The sequence below is a fragment of the Hylobates moloch genome, unplaced genomic scaffold (assembly GCF_009828535.3).
Source record: "Hylobates moloch isolate HMO894 unplaced genomic scaffold, HMol_V3 SCAFFOLD_8, whole genome shotgun sequence".
Lineage (NCBI taxonomy): Eukaryota > Metazoa > Chordata > Mammalia > Primates > Hylobatidae > Hylobates > Hylobates moloch.
In genome coordinates this window covers 80,752,855-80,766,809 of record NW_026652283.1, presented here as the reverse complement: position 1 = coordinate 80,766,809, position 13,955 = coordinate 80,752,855, and the positions used below count along the sequence as shown (strand labels likewise).

Here is a 13,955-nt window from a genome sequence, read left to right as displayed (position 1 = left end):
TTTCACCGTGGTCTCGATCTCCTGACCTTGTGATCCACCCGCCTCGGCCTCCCAAAGTGCTGGGATTACAAGCGTGAGCCACCGCGCCCGGCCCCAACAACTATTTTCTACAGCAAAAAGAACCTAAGATCCAAGATCAGCCCCTGCTCCCCGGCCCCGTATGTGGAGAGACTTCACTGCCCTCTTCTAGGCAGTGGTACCACCTAGCCTCCAGTACAACCAGGTTCCCCTGACTCCAAAAGCTGGCAACTGGGAAAATGGGAACTGAAATTCCATGGGACTAAGTCAATCTACTTAGCTACATTACATGTACTTAATTTATATATACTATTTATATTTTCACAAGCTTTGCCAAGGTGCAGGAGTAGGATGGCCCTGCTTAGGGGGATCGCTGAGTTTCAGGGATGCCCAACTGCCCATTTTGTTCCCCACCACTGGTGAACAACCTGAGGTAAAAGGATGGCTCCTCTCTTGGTCACTGCTACATCTCTAGAACACAGCCTAGCACAGAGCAGTCATGGAAGAATGAGTGAATCTCTTACAGCTGCCAGTGCAGCTGTTTACCCAAACTGGCATGATCTAACCAGAGTCAATTAAACAAAGAGAGGCTGAGCATGCCATGTGGGAATTGGCCACTAAATGACAAGGTACCTACTAAATCCACTTCAGTCCTTAGCTCCAGGGAACTGGGCTGTAACCAAAACCCCCAACACTTCCCCTCCCACATAGCCCAGAGTTGCCCTCTGTCTACACTCACCTCTTCATTTTCTCCTCTTTACGGTGCTGACGCACCCAGTCCTTAGGGGTCTTTTCTGTTTCTAAGACATGATGTTTTTTGTTTGTTGTCCACCTTAGGAGCTTACTTTTTGGTTCACAGTCTGAATTATCTACAATGTCCACAATTCCATGGTCCCCTTTCAATGGATATGCTATTAGACACAAGTTCCTGTCTTCATCTTCTTCAAAGCGCACAGATACCACACCTGGAAGGGGGTGAGGAGCAGAAAGAACTTTTAATTTAGCAGGAAGAAGCGTTGTAAGTAACATGATTGTAACATTTGTTTTTTTCTTACCCAGTTCCTTAGTCTCTATGTTGCCAGAGGCCCCAAACTCATCTGCAAACTTAACAAATATCAAAACAGCTAGAAAAGATGACACCATACAAGACAAGCAATTAGGGAGCAAACATGGCCGAGAGTCTTCCTCTGTGATGTACTCAACGAGGCAAGAGCCAAAGAATTACAAGACACATTTTTCCATCATTGAAAATGTTTATTAATTTTTATGTAATTCTTCTAATCCTAAAAGACTGAAAACATTGCTCTTTATAGTTTGCGGGAATTTTTAATGCCCTAAACAGAAACTCCAACAGCCTCATGGCTTGCTTTAAAGCAGAGCCTGAATACAGGGGGAACACAGGTTTGCCTGAGGGTTAAGAAGCATCCAAGAATAAGGGAAGACTGGGTAAGCAAAGCAAAATAAAAGGGGAAACAAAACAAACCACACAGCACAAGACACCCTAGCAAAGGCTTCCCACAGTGCCCCCACGCAGGTAGGCACCCAGGCCTTTTGTTCTTATATGTTTTTATTGGTCTTTGCAGTCTCATGTCACAAAATAACAAAATGAACACAAGGCAGATAGAGCTGGTTGGGGAGCACAGACATGTGGTGGCCTTGAAAGCAGCTTTTCCCCTTAAGTCTCTAGAACCTGCCATGAGTAATTAGACAGTCTTTGAGGACGGGGCTGTCAGGTGGGGGCGTTTCAGCAGGTGCCGACGAGCGCCTTACAAACGACTGGCTGAACACCTTTCCTCCCAGGCCTCTCTGCCCCAGCATCACTCAATCTGCTCAGTCCTCGACTGCTGCAGGGGAATGCGTGCTCAGAGAGAGATGACACTTCTGAGGTGGCCCCCAGCTCTGGGTGCAGAGGAGCCAGGGTGGGGGATTCAGGCCACACTTCCCTGTGGCCACAGGGGAAAGGACCAGGGAAAAAATGGGGCAGGGACGGCCAGCTAACAAGGGGCCTTTGGCTTTGTCCTGGAAAAAAACAACAGAGAAGGACCAAGTGAGGGCCCCCAACTCCCCCATCCCCACCACAATACACATGCATATTCAGAGTACAGAGAAAGGCACCCAGTACATTCTGTCCTTAAAGACAATGTTTCAACAGTCCTAAAAGAACCTAAGTTGTTCTAGAGTCTTTTATGTAACCAGGTAATGCACATTTAAAATTAATTTCTTTAATGGATTCTTACTTGATTTACAAAAGACTCCCCCACTCCCCAACAAAGACCCCACCATGCTGGTGGCTGCTGATGTCCCCTATAAAATACATTATAAAAAGAAATAAAAAATTATCATATGTGAATCGAAGGGTTGCTTTCATATAGCAATACTGGAGACATTCTGTAACAGCAAAGGGCTTGGGCTAATCAGCACAGGCCTCCCACTCCTGCATTCCATCTGACTCAACCCTGCTCCCCGGCCTACCTAATCACCCGGGCTTCTGGTTTCCTGGAGGACAAAAAGCAGGCGGCAAGTATTCTGGGTAAAATCCTCCCAAAGTCTTCCCCCACCGTCCCCTCAATGGGGGACTATGGGTTACTGTGATCAAGAGACACCTGAACATAAAACACAACTACACTTCTACCAAAATCAAACTCAAATCCACAAAACAAAACAGAATTGAGCAATCTTACCAGGGCTTGAAAACTGAGGGTGTGAGATGCTGGGCTGAGGGCCAGGAGGAGAAGGAGGAGAGGGAGGGAAAGCACAGAGTGGGTGGGAGTGAGGGCTCCAGGGATGGCTGCCAGGGCCTTCCACGGCCACGATCTCTCACATCTCGTCGCCAGTGTGGCAACCCCTCCAGCAGCTGGGACTTACCTTTGTACTGGGGAGTGAATTTGCGCATCTCAGCAGGGAGGGTCTCGTAGAACTGATGTTCCCTTGGGACCAGGGGCTTGCACAGGGTTGTCTCATTGAAGCGGAGCACGCATGAGTGCCCCCCGACCTGGTGGACAAAGGGCTCCAGAAGGACGCCTTTGGCGCGGGGCTCCACATCCATGGCCCTGAAGGCTGGGCTCATCCTCCGGGCGCAGATGGCGGGGAGATGGGGGAGGCAGCGGAGTCCAGCGGCCAGTACGTCTTCCGTCTGTTGTTTGTCTGTGTGTCCCTCTCGTCTTGGCTCCTTGGCTTGTTCTGGCCAGGACGCTCTGCTGGAAGCAAATACAATGATGACATGGGGGTTCGAAGTAGCGTGGGAAGTGCCTTAGAGCTGCTCACTCTGCTCCTTCAGCAGAAAGAGAAAGACTAACAGTCTGAGCTCTTGCGGGACTCCGCCCATGCCACCCACCTTGGCCCCGCCTTCTCCGGCAGAAAAACAAAAACACTATGAGCTCATGGGGCGGGGTTAGATGCAGACAGGCAGGGAATGGGTTCCAGGGGCCCTAAAAAGGCAGAGGTCCCACTGCGGTGTTAAAAAGCCACTACCGCAGGCAAAACTGATGCCATGGTGAGGTGAAATCACAATTTCAAGCCTAATATTTGGATTAAATCTTACCATTTTTTAATAAGAGTGTCAAGCTTTAAGTGGATGATGCCCAGGTCTCCCATTAATTATATATATATATATTTCTTTTTTTTTTTTTTTTTTTTGAGATGGAGTCTCACTCTATCGCCAGGCGGGAGTGCAGTGGCACAATCTCGACTCACTGCAACCTCCACCTCTCAGGGTTCAAGCCATTCTCCTCCCTCAGCCTCCCGAGTAGCTGGGATTACAGGTGCACACCACCAAGCCCAGCTAATTTTTGTATTTTTAGTAGAGACGGGGTTTCACCATGTTGGCTGGCATGGTCTTGATCTCTTGACCTCGTGATCTGCCCGCCTCGGTCTCCCAAAGTGCTGGGATTACAGGCTGAGCGACCGCACCCAGCCCCATTAATTATATTGTTATAAAATGCATTTAAATATAGGGAAAACCTGCTCACTCATTATCTAGTAAGACTCATTATTTACTTGTCCAGGTTGTCTACCCACACTGCTCCTGCCCAAGGCCAAAGACAAGCCCCATTAACATTAGCAATGGAACTTGGGTCCAGCTTTAATGATTAATACCTACATCTAAAAATAACTGATCAAGGCTGATTAACTCCATTTAAAAAGATACACAGTGTTCTAGGTCACTATTTTTATCAGTTCTATCCTGATCACCAAAAGCTGGTACACACCTTTAAACCAAAGTTATGCTCTTGGGGCAATTAGGGCTCGCATCCACTCACTCAGCCACGCACTGGATGCTGCATCAACGAAGCACATCTCTGTATGCACCCTGTTAGCCGGTTCAGGCCATGTCACACTCATTCTCTGTTTTGTCTAATTTACAAATTAGGCAGTCTCTACTAGCATTACTTACGAGGCTTGAGTTACATTTCAGTATCTGTACAGGGATTTTACTGGGAACTCCTTCAGTTCCCATGACTCCAACTGAGAGAGGAGTGAGGATGGATCTGGAGGAGATGTGCCCTCTGTCCTCTAATGTGGGGAAAGCACCTATTATGTATCAGGCTCATGACAGGAATTTCTTATGTCATTTGGTCCTCATGACACTTTCTTTGAGGTAAACACTACTCTCCCTATTGCAAACAATGAAGGCGATTAGAGATGGTTAGGAAATTCACCCAGGACCAAAGACAATAAGCCATTTCTCCCAAGTGAACCCCACACAGCTGCCTCTAGGGCACATGATATCTGGCACTGCCCAGGTTAATTTTTCCTTTTTTTTTTTTTTGAGATGGAGTCTCGCTCTGTCACCCAGACTGGAGTGCAGTGGCGAGATCTCGGCTCACTGCAAGCTCCGCCTCCCAGGTTCATGCCATTCTCCTGCCTCAGCCTCCAGAGTAGCTGGGACTACAGGCGACTGCCACCACGCCCGGCTAATTTTTTGTATTTTTAGTAGAGATGGGGTTTCACCATGTTAGCCAGGATGGTCTTGATCTCCTGACCTCGTGATCCGCCCACCTCGGCCTCCCAAAGTGCTGGATTACAGGCATGAGCCACCACGCCCGGCCAGTTGTTTTTTTGTTTTGTTTTGTTTTTTTTTGAGATGGAGTCTTGCTCTGTCGCCCAGGCTGAAGTGTGATCTTGGTTCACTGCAACCTCTGCCTCCCAGTCTCATGCGATTCTCCTGCCGCAGCCTCCCAAGTAGCTGGGACTACAGGCGCCCACCATGCCTGGCTATTTTTTTTTTATTTTTTATTTTTAGTAGAGGGTTTCACCATGTTGGCCAGACTGGTCTCAAACTCCTAACCTCAGGTGATCTGCCCACTCTGGCCTCCTAAAGTGCTGGGATTACGGATGTGAGCTACTGTACTTGGCCAATTTTTAATTTTTTCTTAAAGTAAACAGGGTCTCACTCTGTCGCCCAGGCTGGAGTGCAATGACACGATCATAGCTCACAACACCCTCAAACTCGTGGGCTCAAGGGATCTGCCTGTCTCAGCCTCCCAAGCAGCTAGGACTACAGGCGCATGCCACCACGCCTAGCTAATATTTTCTATTTCTAAAGTAGCCTCTTTTAAAGAGTTTAAACTGGTGTCAATCTCTTCCTTTCAGAGAGTACCCGACTATGGGCCTCAACTGAACTCAATGGCTAGGAATCAGTAAGTTTTCCCATACGCAAAGAGCAGAGAATCTAAACCTAAGGTTCTGATTACTTGGCACTACCTTCTCATCACCACAAAAGCCTCCAGGAAGGCACATACTGAGAAGAGTCCAGAAACTCAACACAGGCAATGGGACTGTAAATATGAGTACATTCTAACCATTCCAGGCTCTATCCAGAAGACGGAGCTCTGAGAAGTCTGGCCACACAAGCCTTTTCTCTAGGTCTGTGCAGACTGGTTAACACTAGTCTACTTTTGAAAAGACCTTTTGAATAAGAGTAATACCAAAAGAAGCTACTGATTTATGGTCCGCTGGCCAGTACTAAAGCACATGTCAGGTACCATAATTATGAATTGTTAAAGCACAAGATGCTCCTCATGGGCCAGGCTTTAGAAACACAATCCAGGCCAGGTATGGTGGCTCATGCCTATAATCCTAGCACTTTGGGAGACCAAGGCAGGAGATCACTTGAGACTAGGAGTTGACAACATAGTAAGCCCCATCTCTACAATTTTTTTGTTTTTTAATTGAGACGGAGTCTTGCACTGTTGCCCAGGATGGAGTGCAGTGGTGCGATCTTGGCTCACTGCAACCTCTGCCGCTCAGGTTCAAGCGATTCTCGTGCCTCACCCTCCCGAGAAGCTGGGACTATAGGCGCATGCCACCACGCCTGGCTAATTTTTTTGTATTTTTAGTAGAGATGGGGTTTCGCCATGTTGGCCAGGCTGGTCTCGAAATCCTGACCTCAAGTGATCTGCCCACCTTGGCCTCCCAAAGTGCTGGGATTATAGGCGTGAGCCACCATGCCCGGCCCAAAATTTTTTAAAAACTCAGCTAGGTGTAGTGGTGCATGCCTGGAGTCCCAGCTATTCAGGAGGCTGAAACAAGAGGATCACTTGAGCCCAGGACATTGAGGCTGCAGTGAGCTACAACTGAGCCACTGCACTCCAGACTGGGTGACAGAGTAAGACCCTGTCTTTTGCTATCACAGCAATGCTAACAACAACGCAAATCCCTTATCAACTCTGCTCAGGATTTCTTAAATGTACTCAGTTACGTGGAAAAATAACTCTGTGTAGGTATGTCTTACCCATCCCCACCTACAATGAAAATAAACAAAAACAGTCCTTCATGGCATCTCTAGTGTGTGGCTCAAGAGCATAGCTGGGGCCGGGCGTGGTGGCTCACACCTATAATCCCAGCACTCTGGGAGGCTGAAGCGGGTGGGATCACTTGAGGTCCAGAGTTCGAGACCAGCCTGACCAACATAGAGAAACCCTGTCTCTACTAAAAATACAAAATCAGCCGGGTGTGGTGGCGCATGCCTGTAATTCCAGCTACTTGGGGGGCTGAGGCGGGAGAATCACTTGAATCTGGGAGGCAGAGGTTACAGTGAGCCACTGCACCCCAGCCTGGGCAACAAGAGCAAAACTCCGTCTCAAAAAAAAAAAAAAAAAAAAAAAAAACATAGCTGGAGGGTCTCCAACTCCTCTTCCCCAGAGTGTTAATTAGCTGCTGGGCATGATGTGCCACCTTATCACCCTTCCTCTTGCATCCATCTCTGGCGGTCCCTAGGATGCTGCTCTTGGGAAAATCCTCATCATTTTGGGTAGAAGGATAGGAAAAATCAGGCTCATCCTTGCCTGAGCCAAGTCTGATAAGAAACTTCCAAATGTGAGGCAGAATTAGGGAAACAATTGACCATCCTGTAGTGAGGTGGAGCCACATTTTAGTACCAGTTCTGCCACTCAATTGCGTGGAGAAAGACTCCAAGTCCGTGGCTCCCTTTGGGTTCATTTTATGGTCTGTAAAATGGGAAAAGAGAGGCTTAGAGTAGATCTCTACTCTGTGGGTTATGTAAGCAAGTTAGTGAGTGGTAACTAGTAGTTTTTTAAAAAAAATCTAACAGAATACAACAAAATATGGCTGGGCACAGTGGCTCACTCCTTGTAATCCTAGCACTTTGGGAGGCCAAGATGGGAGGATTGCTTGAGTTCAGGAATTCGAGACTAGCCTGGGCAATGTAGTGAGACCTCATCTCTACAAAATAATAATAATAAACAAAATATCAATGCATTGCACATAATAAGGTAAATCTTGCTTTTTGATCCTTTTGCTTCAATTATGTTCAATCTCTCAATATGAACATAAGTATGGTTTCATTGTAAAACATACTTCTCACATTTGGAGTTGCAAAGAAGTGGCACTTCTAGGGTCCCTCACAGCCCCTATCTCTGCAAGGAAATGAAGGATCAATTTTCCAAAGATTACAAAGCAAATCAGCTTCCTCCCTAGGAGCTTCAACTACACCAGAAGAAAGAAAAGCCCCAAAACACCAATCTCCATGTCACCTGTTTCTCTCTCTCTCTCTTTTTGAGCAGTGTGATCGCTAAGGTCTAAAGCTGTTTCCCTGGAAGGCTGGAAAATTAACAGTTACGATAAAGCCCATGCGATGTGTGGGCCCAGTACCTAGAAAGACAGGAAATAACTGCAAAATACTGGCTTCAGATTTAGCATCTATTTTAGCTTTCCACATTGCTTCACATTTGCCCATGAAACTATGAACAGGTAAGAAACACAGAACATCCATCCTAGCACAGCATACAGTTTTCCCACTCAGTCCATCCCCCAAATCTATCAAATTGGTTTAAGGATCTGTTGGAAACAATGCCTTAATATTCTTAACTTTTAAAGTAATGCAAATCAAAATGGCTATGACTCATGAAAGCCCCTGGGTCCTTAGTTCACTCATCCAGAATTTAGTTAAAGAGGCTACAAAATGGGATCCAGTGGGGCTACTTACTTTGCTTCAAGAAAAGCCTCAGGGTCAGGCAGTCACAGAGGGGTGGCGTAAGGCACACTATACTGATGGTGGAAAAACAACCCTTACCACCCATACCTCCTCCCTGTGTGTCCCAGAGCCACCACCCAGCATCCGCCTGGTACACATTCATATACAAGCCAAGGTTAATTATGCAATGCCTCATACATTGCTGGTAGCAATGCAAAGCCACTTTGGAAAACAGTCTGGCAGTTTCTTATAAAGTTAAACATATACTTATTATATATATACATAGCAATCCCACTCCTAGGTGTTTAAGAGGAATGACAACGTGGCTGGGCGCAGTGGCTCACGACTGTAGTCCTGGCACTTTGGATGGCCGAGGCAGGTGGATTACTTGAGGTCAGGAGTTTGAAACCAGCCTGGCCAACATGGTGAAACCCCATCTCTACTAACAATACAAAAATTACAGGCCACTGCACCTGGCCTGTAAGTATATATTATTTTAATAATCAGAAAAAATTATGCTGGCCAGGAGTGGTGGCTCACGCCTGTAGTCCTAGCACCCTGGGAGGCCGAGGTGGGCGGATTGCCTGAGCTCAGAAGTTCGAGACCAGCCTGAGCAACACGGTGAAACCCCATCTCTACTAAAATACAAAAAATTAGCCAGGCGTGGTGGCATGCGCCTGTAATCCCAGCTACTCAGAAAGCTGAGGCAGAAGAGTTGCTTGAACCCAGGAGGCGGAGGTTGCTGTGAGCTGAGATCATGCCGCTTCACTCCAGCCTGGTGACAGACTGAGACTCCATCTCAAAAAAAAAAAGGCTAGGAACAGTGGCTCACGCCTGTAATCCCAGCACTTTGGGAAGCCAAGGTGGGCAGATCACCAGAGGTCAGGAGTTCGAGACCAGCCTGGCCAACATGGCGAAACCCTGTCTCTACTAAAAATACAAAAAGTAGCTGGGCGTGGTGGCAGGCGCCTGTAATCCCAGCTACTCGGGAGGCTGAGGCAGGAGAATCGCTTGAACCCGGGAGGCGGAGGTTGCAGTGAGCCAAGATCATGCCATTGCACTCCAGCCTGGGTGACAAGAGCAAGACTCCGTCTCAAAAAAAATTACACTTAAAAAGATCCTGCTGGGTGTGGTGACTCATACCTGTAATTCCAGCACTTTGGGAGGCCGAGGCAGGCGATCACTTGAGGTCAGGGGTTCGAGACTAGCCTGGCCAACATGGTGAAACCCCGTCTCTACTAATAATACAAAAAATTAGCTAGGCGTGGTGGCAGGTGCCTGTAGTCCCACCTACTTGGGAGGCTGAGGCACAAGAATCGCTTGAGCATGGGAGGCGGAGGTTGCAGTGAGCTGAGATCGCACCACTGTACTCCAGCCTGGGCAACAGAGCGAGACTTTGTCTAAAAAAATAAAAAATAAAAATAAATCCTACTTACTGTCCAATAGTTTCTACATACAAACTCACTGGGTGAAATTTCCTTTTGCATCCATTCTATTTGGGCTCATCTGCCTCACTTTGAGTATCTTGAATCACTCATGCTAAGGTCAGCCTGGACCTCTACTAAAATAAATAAATTTTTAAAAAATGAGCTGGGCATGGTGGTGGACACCTGTAATCCCAGCTACTTGGGAGGCTGAGGCAGAAGAATTGCTTGAACCCAGGAGACAGAGGTTGCAGTGAACCAAGATTGTGCCACTGCACTCCAGCCTGGGCAAAAGGGCAAGACTCCATCTCAAAAAAAAATAAAATAAAGCATCCATAGAGGAAAAAATATCAACATGAAATGTGGTCCAATTATACTGGCTTCCTTATTTCTCAAATATGCCTGATACACACGTACCTCAGGGCCTTTGTACTTGCTATTCCCTTTGCTTGATATGTTCTTCCCCCAGATATCCCCCTTGGCTCACTCTCTCAACCTCCTTCAGCCCTTTGTGCAAATGTCACCCCCCCGCCTTTTTTTTTTTGAGATAGAGTCTTGCTCTGTTGCCCAGGCTAAAGTGCAGCAGCGTAATCATGGCTTACTGAAGCCTCAAACTCCTGGGCTCAAGTGATCCTCTCACCTCAGCCTCCTGAGTAGCTCTGACTACAGGCGTGCACCACCACAGCCAGCTAAGCAAATGTCATCTCCTTAATGGGATCTTCAGCCACTCTATCTAAAAGTGAGTGCCTCTCCCTGGGGCACCCCTGCTTTATTTTCTCCTCAGTACTTATCACCATCTAACATACTCTACATTTCTTACTTGTCTGGTTAATTGTCTCCTCCCACCCAATTTCCACTTGAAAACAAGTTCCATAACGTCAGATTTTTGACTGCAGTGTTCGCTGCTGAATCTCCAGGATCTAAAAGAGCACCAGCACAAAGTAGGCACTCCACAAAATGTGCCTCAAATCACTATTGTGTCATGAATACCTAACGCATACAGATCAGCAGAGAACTCATAAGGCACCCACTGCAATCATCATCCAAATCCACACCAATCTTATGGTGAGTACAATTATTAATATGTGGCCTGCTGCACACTTTACAAAATGCATTCCAAGCACTGGCTAATATTAGTTTATTTTGCATTTATTATTTTCCACCTTATAAGTCTTCTTTAACTCGGGAGCATAAATTAAGGACCCACACCTGAACATTCACCTGAGACCTGCTGGTGTAGAAACATTTCACGTCAGACAAAACCCAAGTTCTTAATGTAACGACAACTAACCTTTTGGAAAATTCTCTCTTGTAGAAAAATCAGGTGAGAAAAGACTAGTTAATGAAGAATAAACTTTCAAAATGTGGCTACAAGAAGATTTCAATTCTATCATAGTTTAAAACAAATATATTAACCAGCATTCAAATATTCTGTGTTGATACTGAGGTCATATCCCAAAGACCCAAGGTTTTCAGGTTGCTAAATCATCACTAAAAAATAATTATCTCAGCCAGGCACGGTGGCTCACACCTGTAATCTCAGCACTTTGGGAGGCCAAGGCGGGTGGATCACGAGGTCAGGAGATCAAGACCATCCTAGCTAACATGGTGAAACCCCATCTCTACTAAAAAAAAAAAAAAAAATTAGCCAGGCATAGTGGCAGGCACCTACAGTCCCAGCAACTCAGGAGGCTGAGGCAGGAGAATGGTGTGAACCCCGGAAGCAGAGCTTGCAGTGAGCCAAGATTGCACCACTGCACTCCAGCCTGGGAGACAGAGCTAGACTCTGTCTCAAAAAACAAAACAAAACAAAAATATCTCTTGCTAACCATGGAGATGAGGAAATAAATATAAAAATATTTTTTAAAATAAAAACTATCAGCCAGGAGCAGTGGCTCATGCCTGTAATCCCAGCACCTTGGGAGGCCGAGGCAGGCAGATCACTTGAGGCCAGGAGTTTGAGACCAGCCTGGCCAACGTGGTGAAACCCCGTCTCTACTAAAAAATACAAAAATTAGCCAGGCATGGTGGCACATGCCTGTGATCCCAGCTACTTGGGAGGCTGAGGCAGGAGAACTGCTTGAACCCAGGAGGCGGAGGCTGCAGTGACCGCAGATTGCGCCACTGCACTCTAGCCTGGCAACAGAGCGAGACTCCATCTAAAAAAAAAAAAAAAAAAAAAAAAAAAGAAGAAAAGAAAAAAACAAACAATAAAAAACTAAAAAGCATTTTTAGTAAAATAAAGCCAGGAAGGAAACAGTCAATGTCTGACTCTGAAAGGATGTCTTGTGGGAAACACCAAATTGACCTGTCGGGGTACATGGCATCAAACTACCATCAACCTCAGGAAAACTCCATAAAAATCAAGTCCACTGCTTCATAAAATCAGGACATCTATCATCCTTGATGATGAACACATTCACCTCCACATCCAGCAATAGATGAATGAAACAAAAATAATTTTTTCATTCAATTGTATGATGGACTATTAAGATGGCATAAAGAGCTTTCTTACCAATTTTATATTTTTTAACCAGGAGAAAATGCTTATGATATACATTTTTTTTTTTTTTTGAGACAGGGTCTCCATTGTTGAGGCTGCAGTGCAGTGGCGTAATCTCAGCTCACCACAGCCTTGTCCACCCAGGCTCAAGTGATCCTCCTACCTCAGCTTCCCAAGTAGCTGGGACAGCTATAGGCATACGCCACCACATCTGGCTAATTTTTGTATTTCTGTGTAGAGACGGGGTTTTGCTATGTTGCTCAGGCTGGTCTTGAACTCCTGAGCTCAAGTGATCCTCCTGCCTTGGCCTCCCAAAGTGCTGGGATTAGAGGCGTGTGCCACCGCACCGGGCCGTTTATGATACACTTTTTTTTTTCTCTGAGACAGAGTCTTGCTCTGTTGCCCAGGCTAGAGTGCATGATCTCACCTCACGGCAACCTCTGCCTCCCGGGTTCAAGCGATTCTCATGCCTCAGCCTCCCGAGTAGCTGAGATTACAAGCACACACCACTGTGCCTGGCTAATTTTTCTAATTTTTTTTTTTGAGACAGAGTCTCACTCTGTTGCACAGGCTGGAGTGCAGTGGTGTATTCTCGGCTCACTACAAGCTCCACCTCCCTGATTCATGCCATTCTCCTGCCTCAGCCTCCCGAGTAGCTGGGTCTACAGGCGTCTGCCACCACACCCAGCTAATTTTTTGTATTTTTTTAAGTAGAGATGCGGTTTCACCGTGTTGGCCAGGATGGTCTCGATCTCCCGACCCATGATCTGCTGCCTCGGCCTCCCAAAGTGCTGGGATTACAGGCGTGACCCACCCCGCCCGGCCTAACTTGTATTTTTTAGTAGAGACTGGGTTCAGTGTGTTGGTCAAGATGGTCTCAAACTACTGGCCTCAAGTGATCTGCCCCCATCAGCCTCCCAAAGTGCTGGGATTACAGGCATGAGCCACTGCGCCAGGCCTCACTTATGATAAACTTTTAAGTTATAAGAAGGAAGATGGGGCCGGGCACGGTGGCCCACACCTGTAATCCCAGCCCTTTGGGAGGCCGAGGTAGGCGGATCACGAGGTCAAGAGATCGAGACCAGACTGGGCAAGCTGCACAGTGACAGTCAGTCTCTAAATAATTTTTTAATTAGTCAGGCATGGTGGGGAGACTGAGGTGGGAGGATCACTGGAGTGCAGGAGTTCCAGAATTCTGTGAGGTATGATCATGCCACTGCACTCCAGCCTGGATGACAGAGCAGGACCCTATTTAAAAAAAAAAAAAAAAAGGCTTGCTATTCACAAGCCTTCTCTAAAATAATTATTCAAGGATATACTACAGCTTGGCAAAGCGTGGTAGCTCACACCTGTTATCCCAACATTTTGAGAGGCTGAGGTGGGTGGATCGATTGAGCCCAGGCAACATGGCAAAAACCCCTCTCTACAAAAAAAAAAAAAAAAAAAAAAAAAAAAAAAAACAAGGACAGGCACAGTGACTCATGCCTGTAATCCCAGCACTTTGGGAGGCCGAGGCAGGTGGATCACCTGAGGTCAGGAGTTTGAGACCAGCCTTTCCAACATGGTGAAACCCTGT

At 46.7% G+C, this 13,955-nt stretch overlaps 1 protein-coding gene across 5 annotated transcripts in view; it reads right to left on the bottom strand.

Moving 5' to 3' along the window:
• IP6K2 (inositol hexakisphosphate kinase 2) overlaps positions 1–13,955 on the bottom strand; it is a 30,338-nt gene that overhangs the window by 4,858 nt on the left and 11,525 nt on the right. Inside the window, exons 1-4 of one of the 5 annotated variants that reach the window (XM_058442822.1) lie at positions 8,013–8,032; positions 2,884–3,215; positions 2,256–2,322; positions 990–2,037 (exon numbers count right to left, since the gene is read on the bottom strand). In XM_058442822.1, the coding sequence (XP_058298805.1) occupies positions 2,261–2,322; positions 2,884–3,085 (264 nt within the window). In that variant the 5' untranslated portion in view covers positions 3,086–3,215; positions 8,013–8,032 and the 3' untranslated portion in view covers positions 990–2,037; positions 2,256–2,260. The other 4 variants (XM_058442821.1, XM_032161653.2, XM_032161652.2 and 1 more) reach the window with 4 other exon arrangements.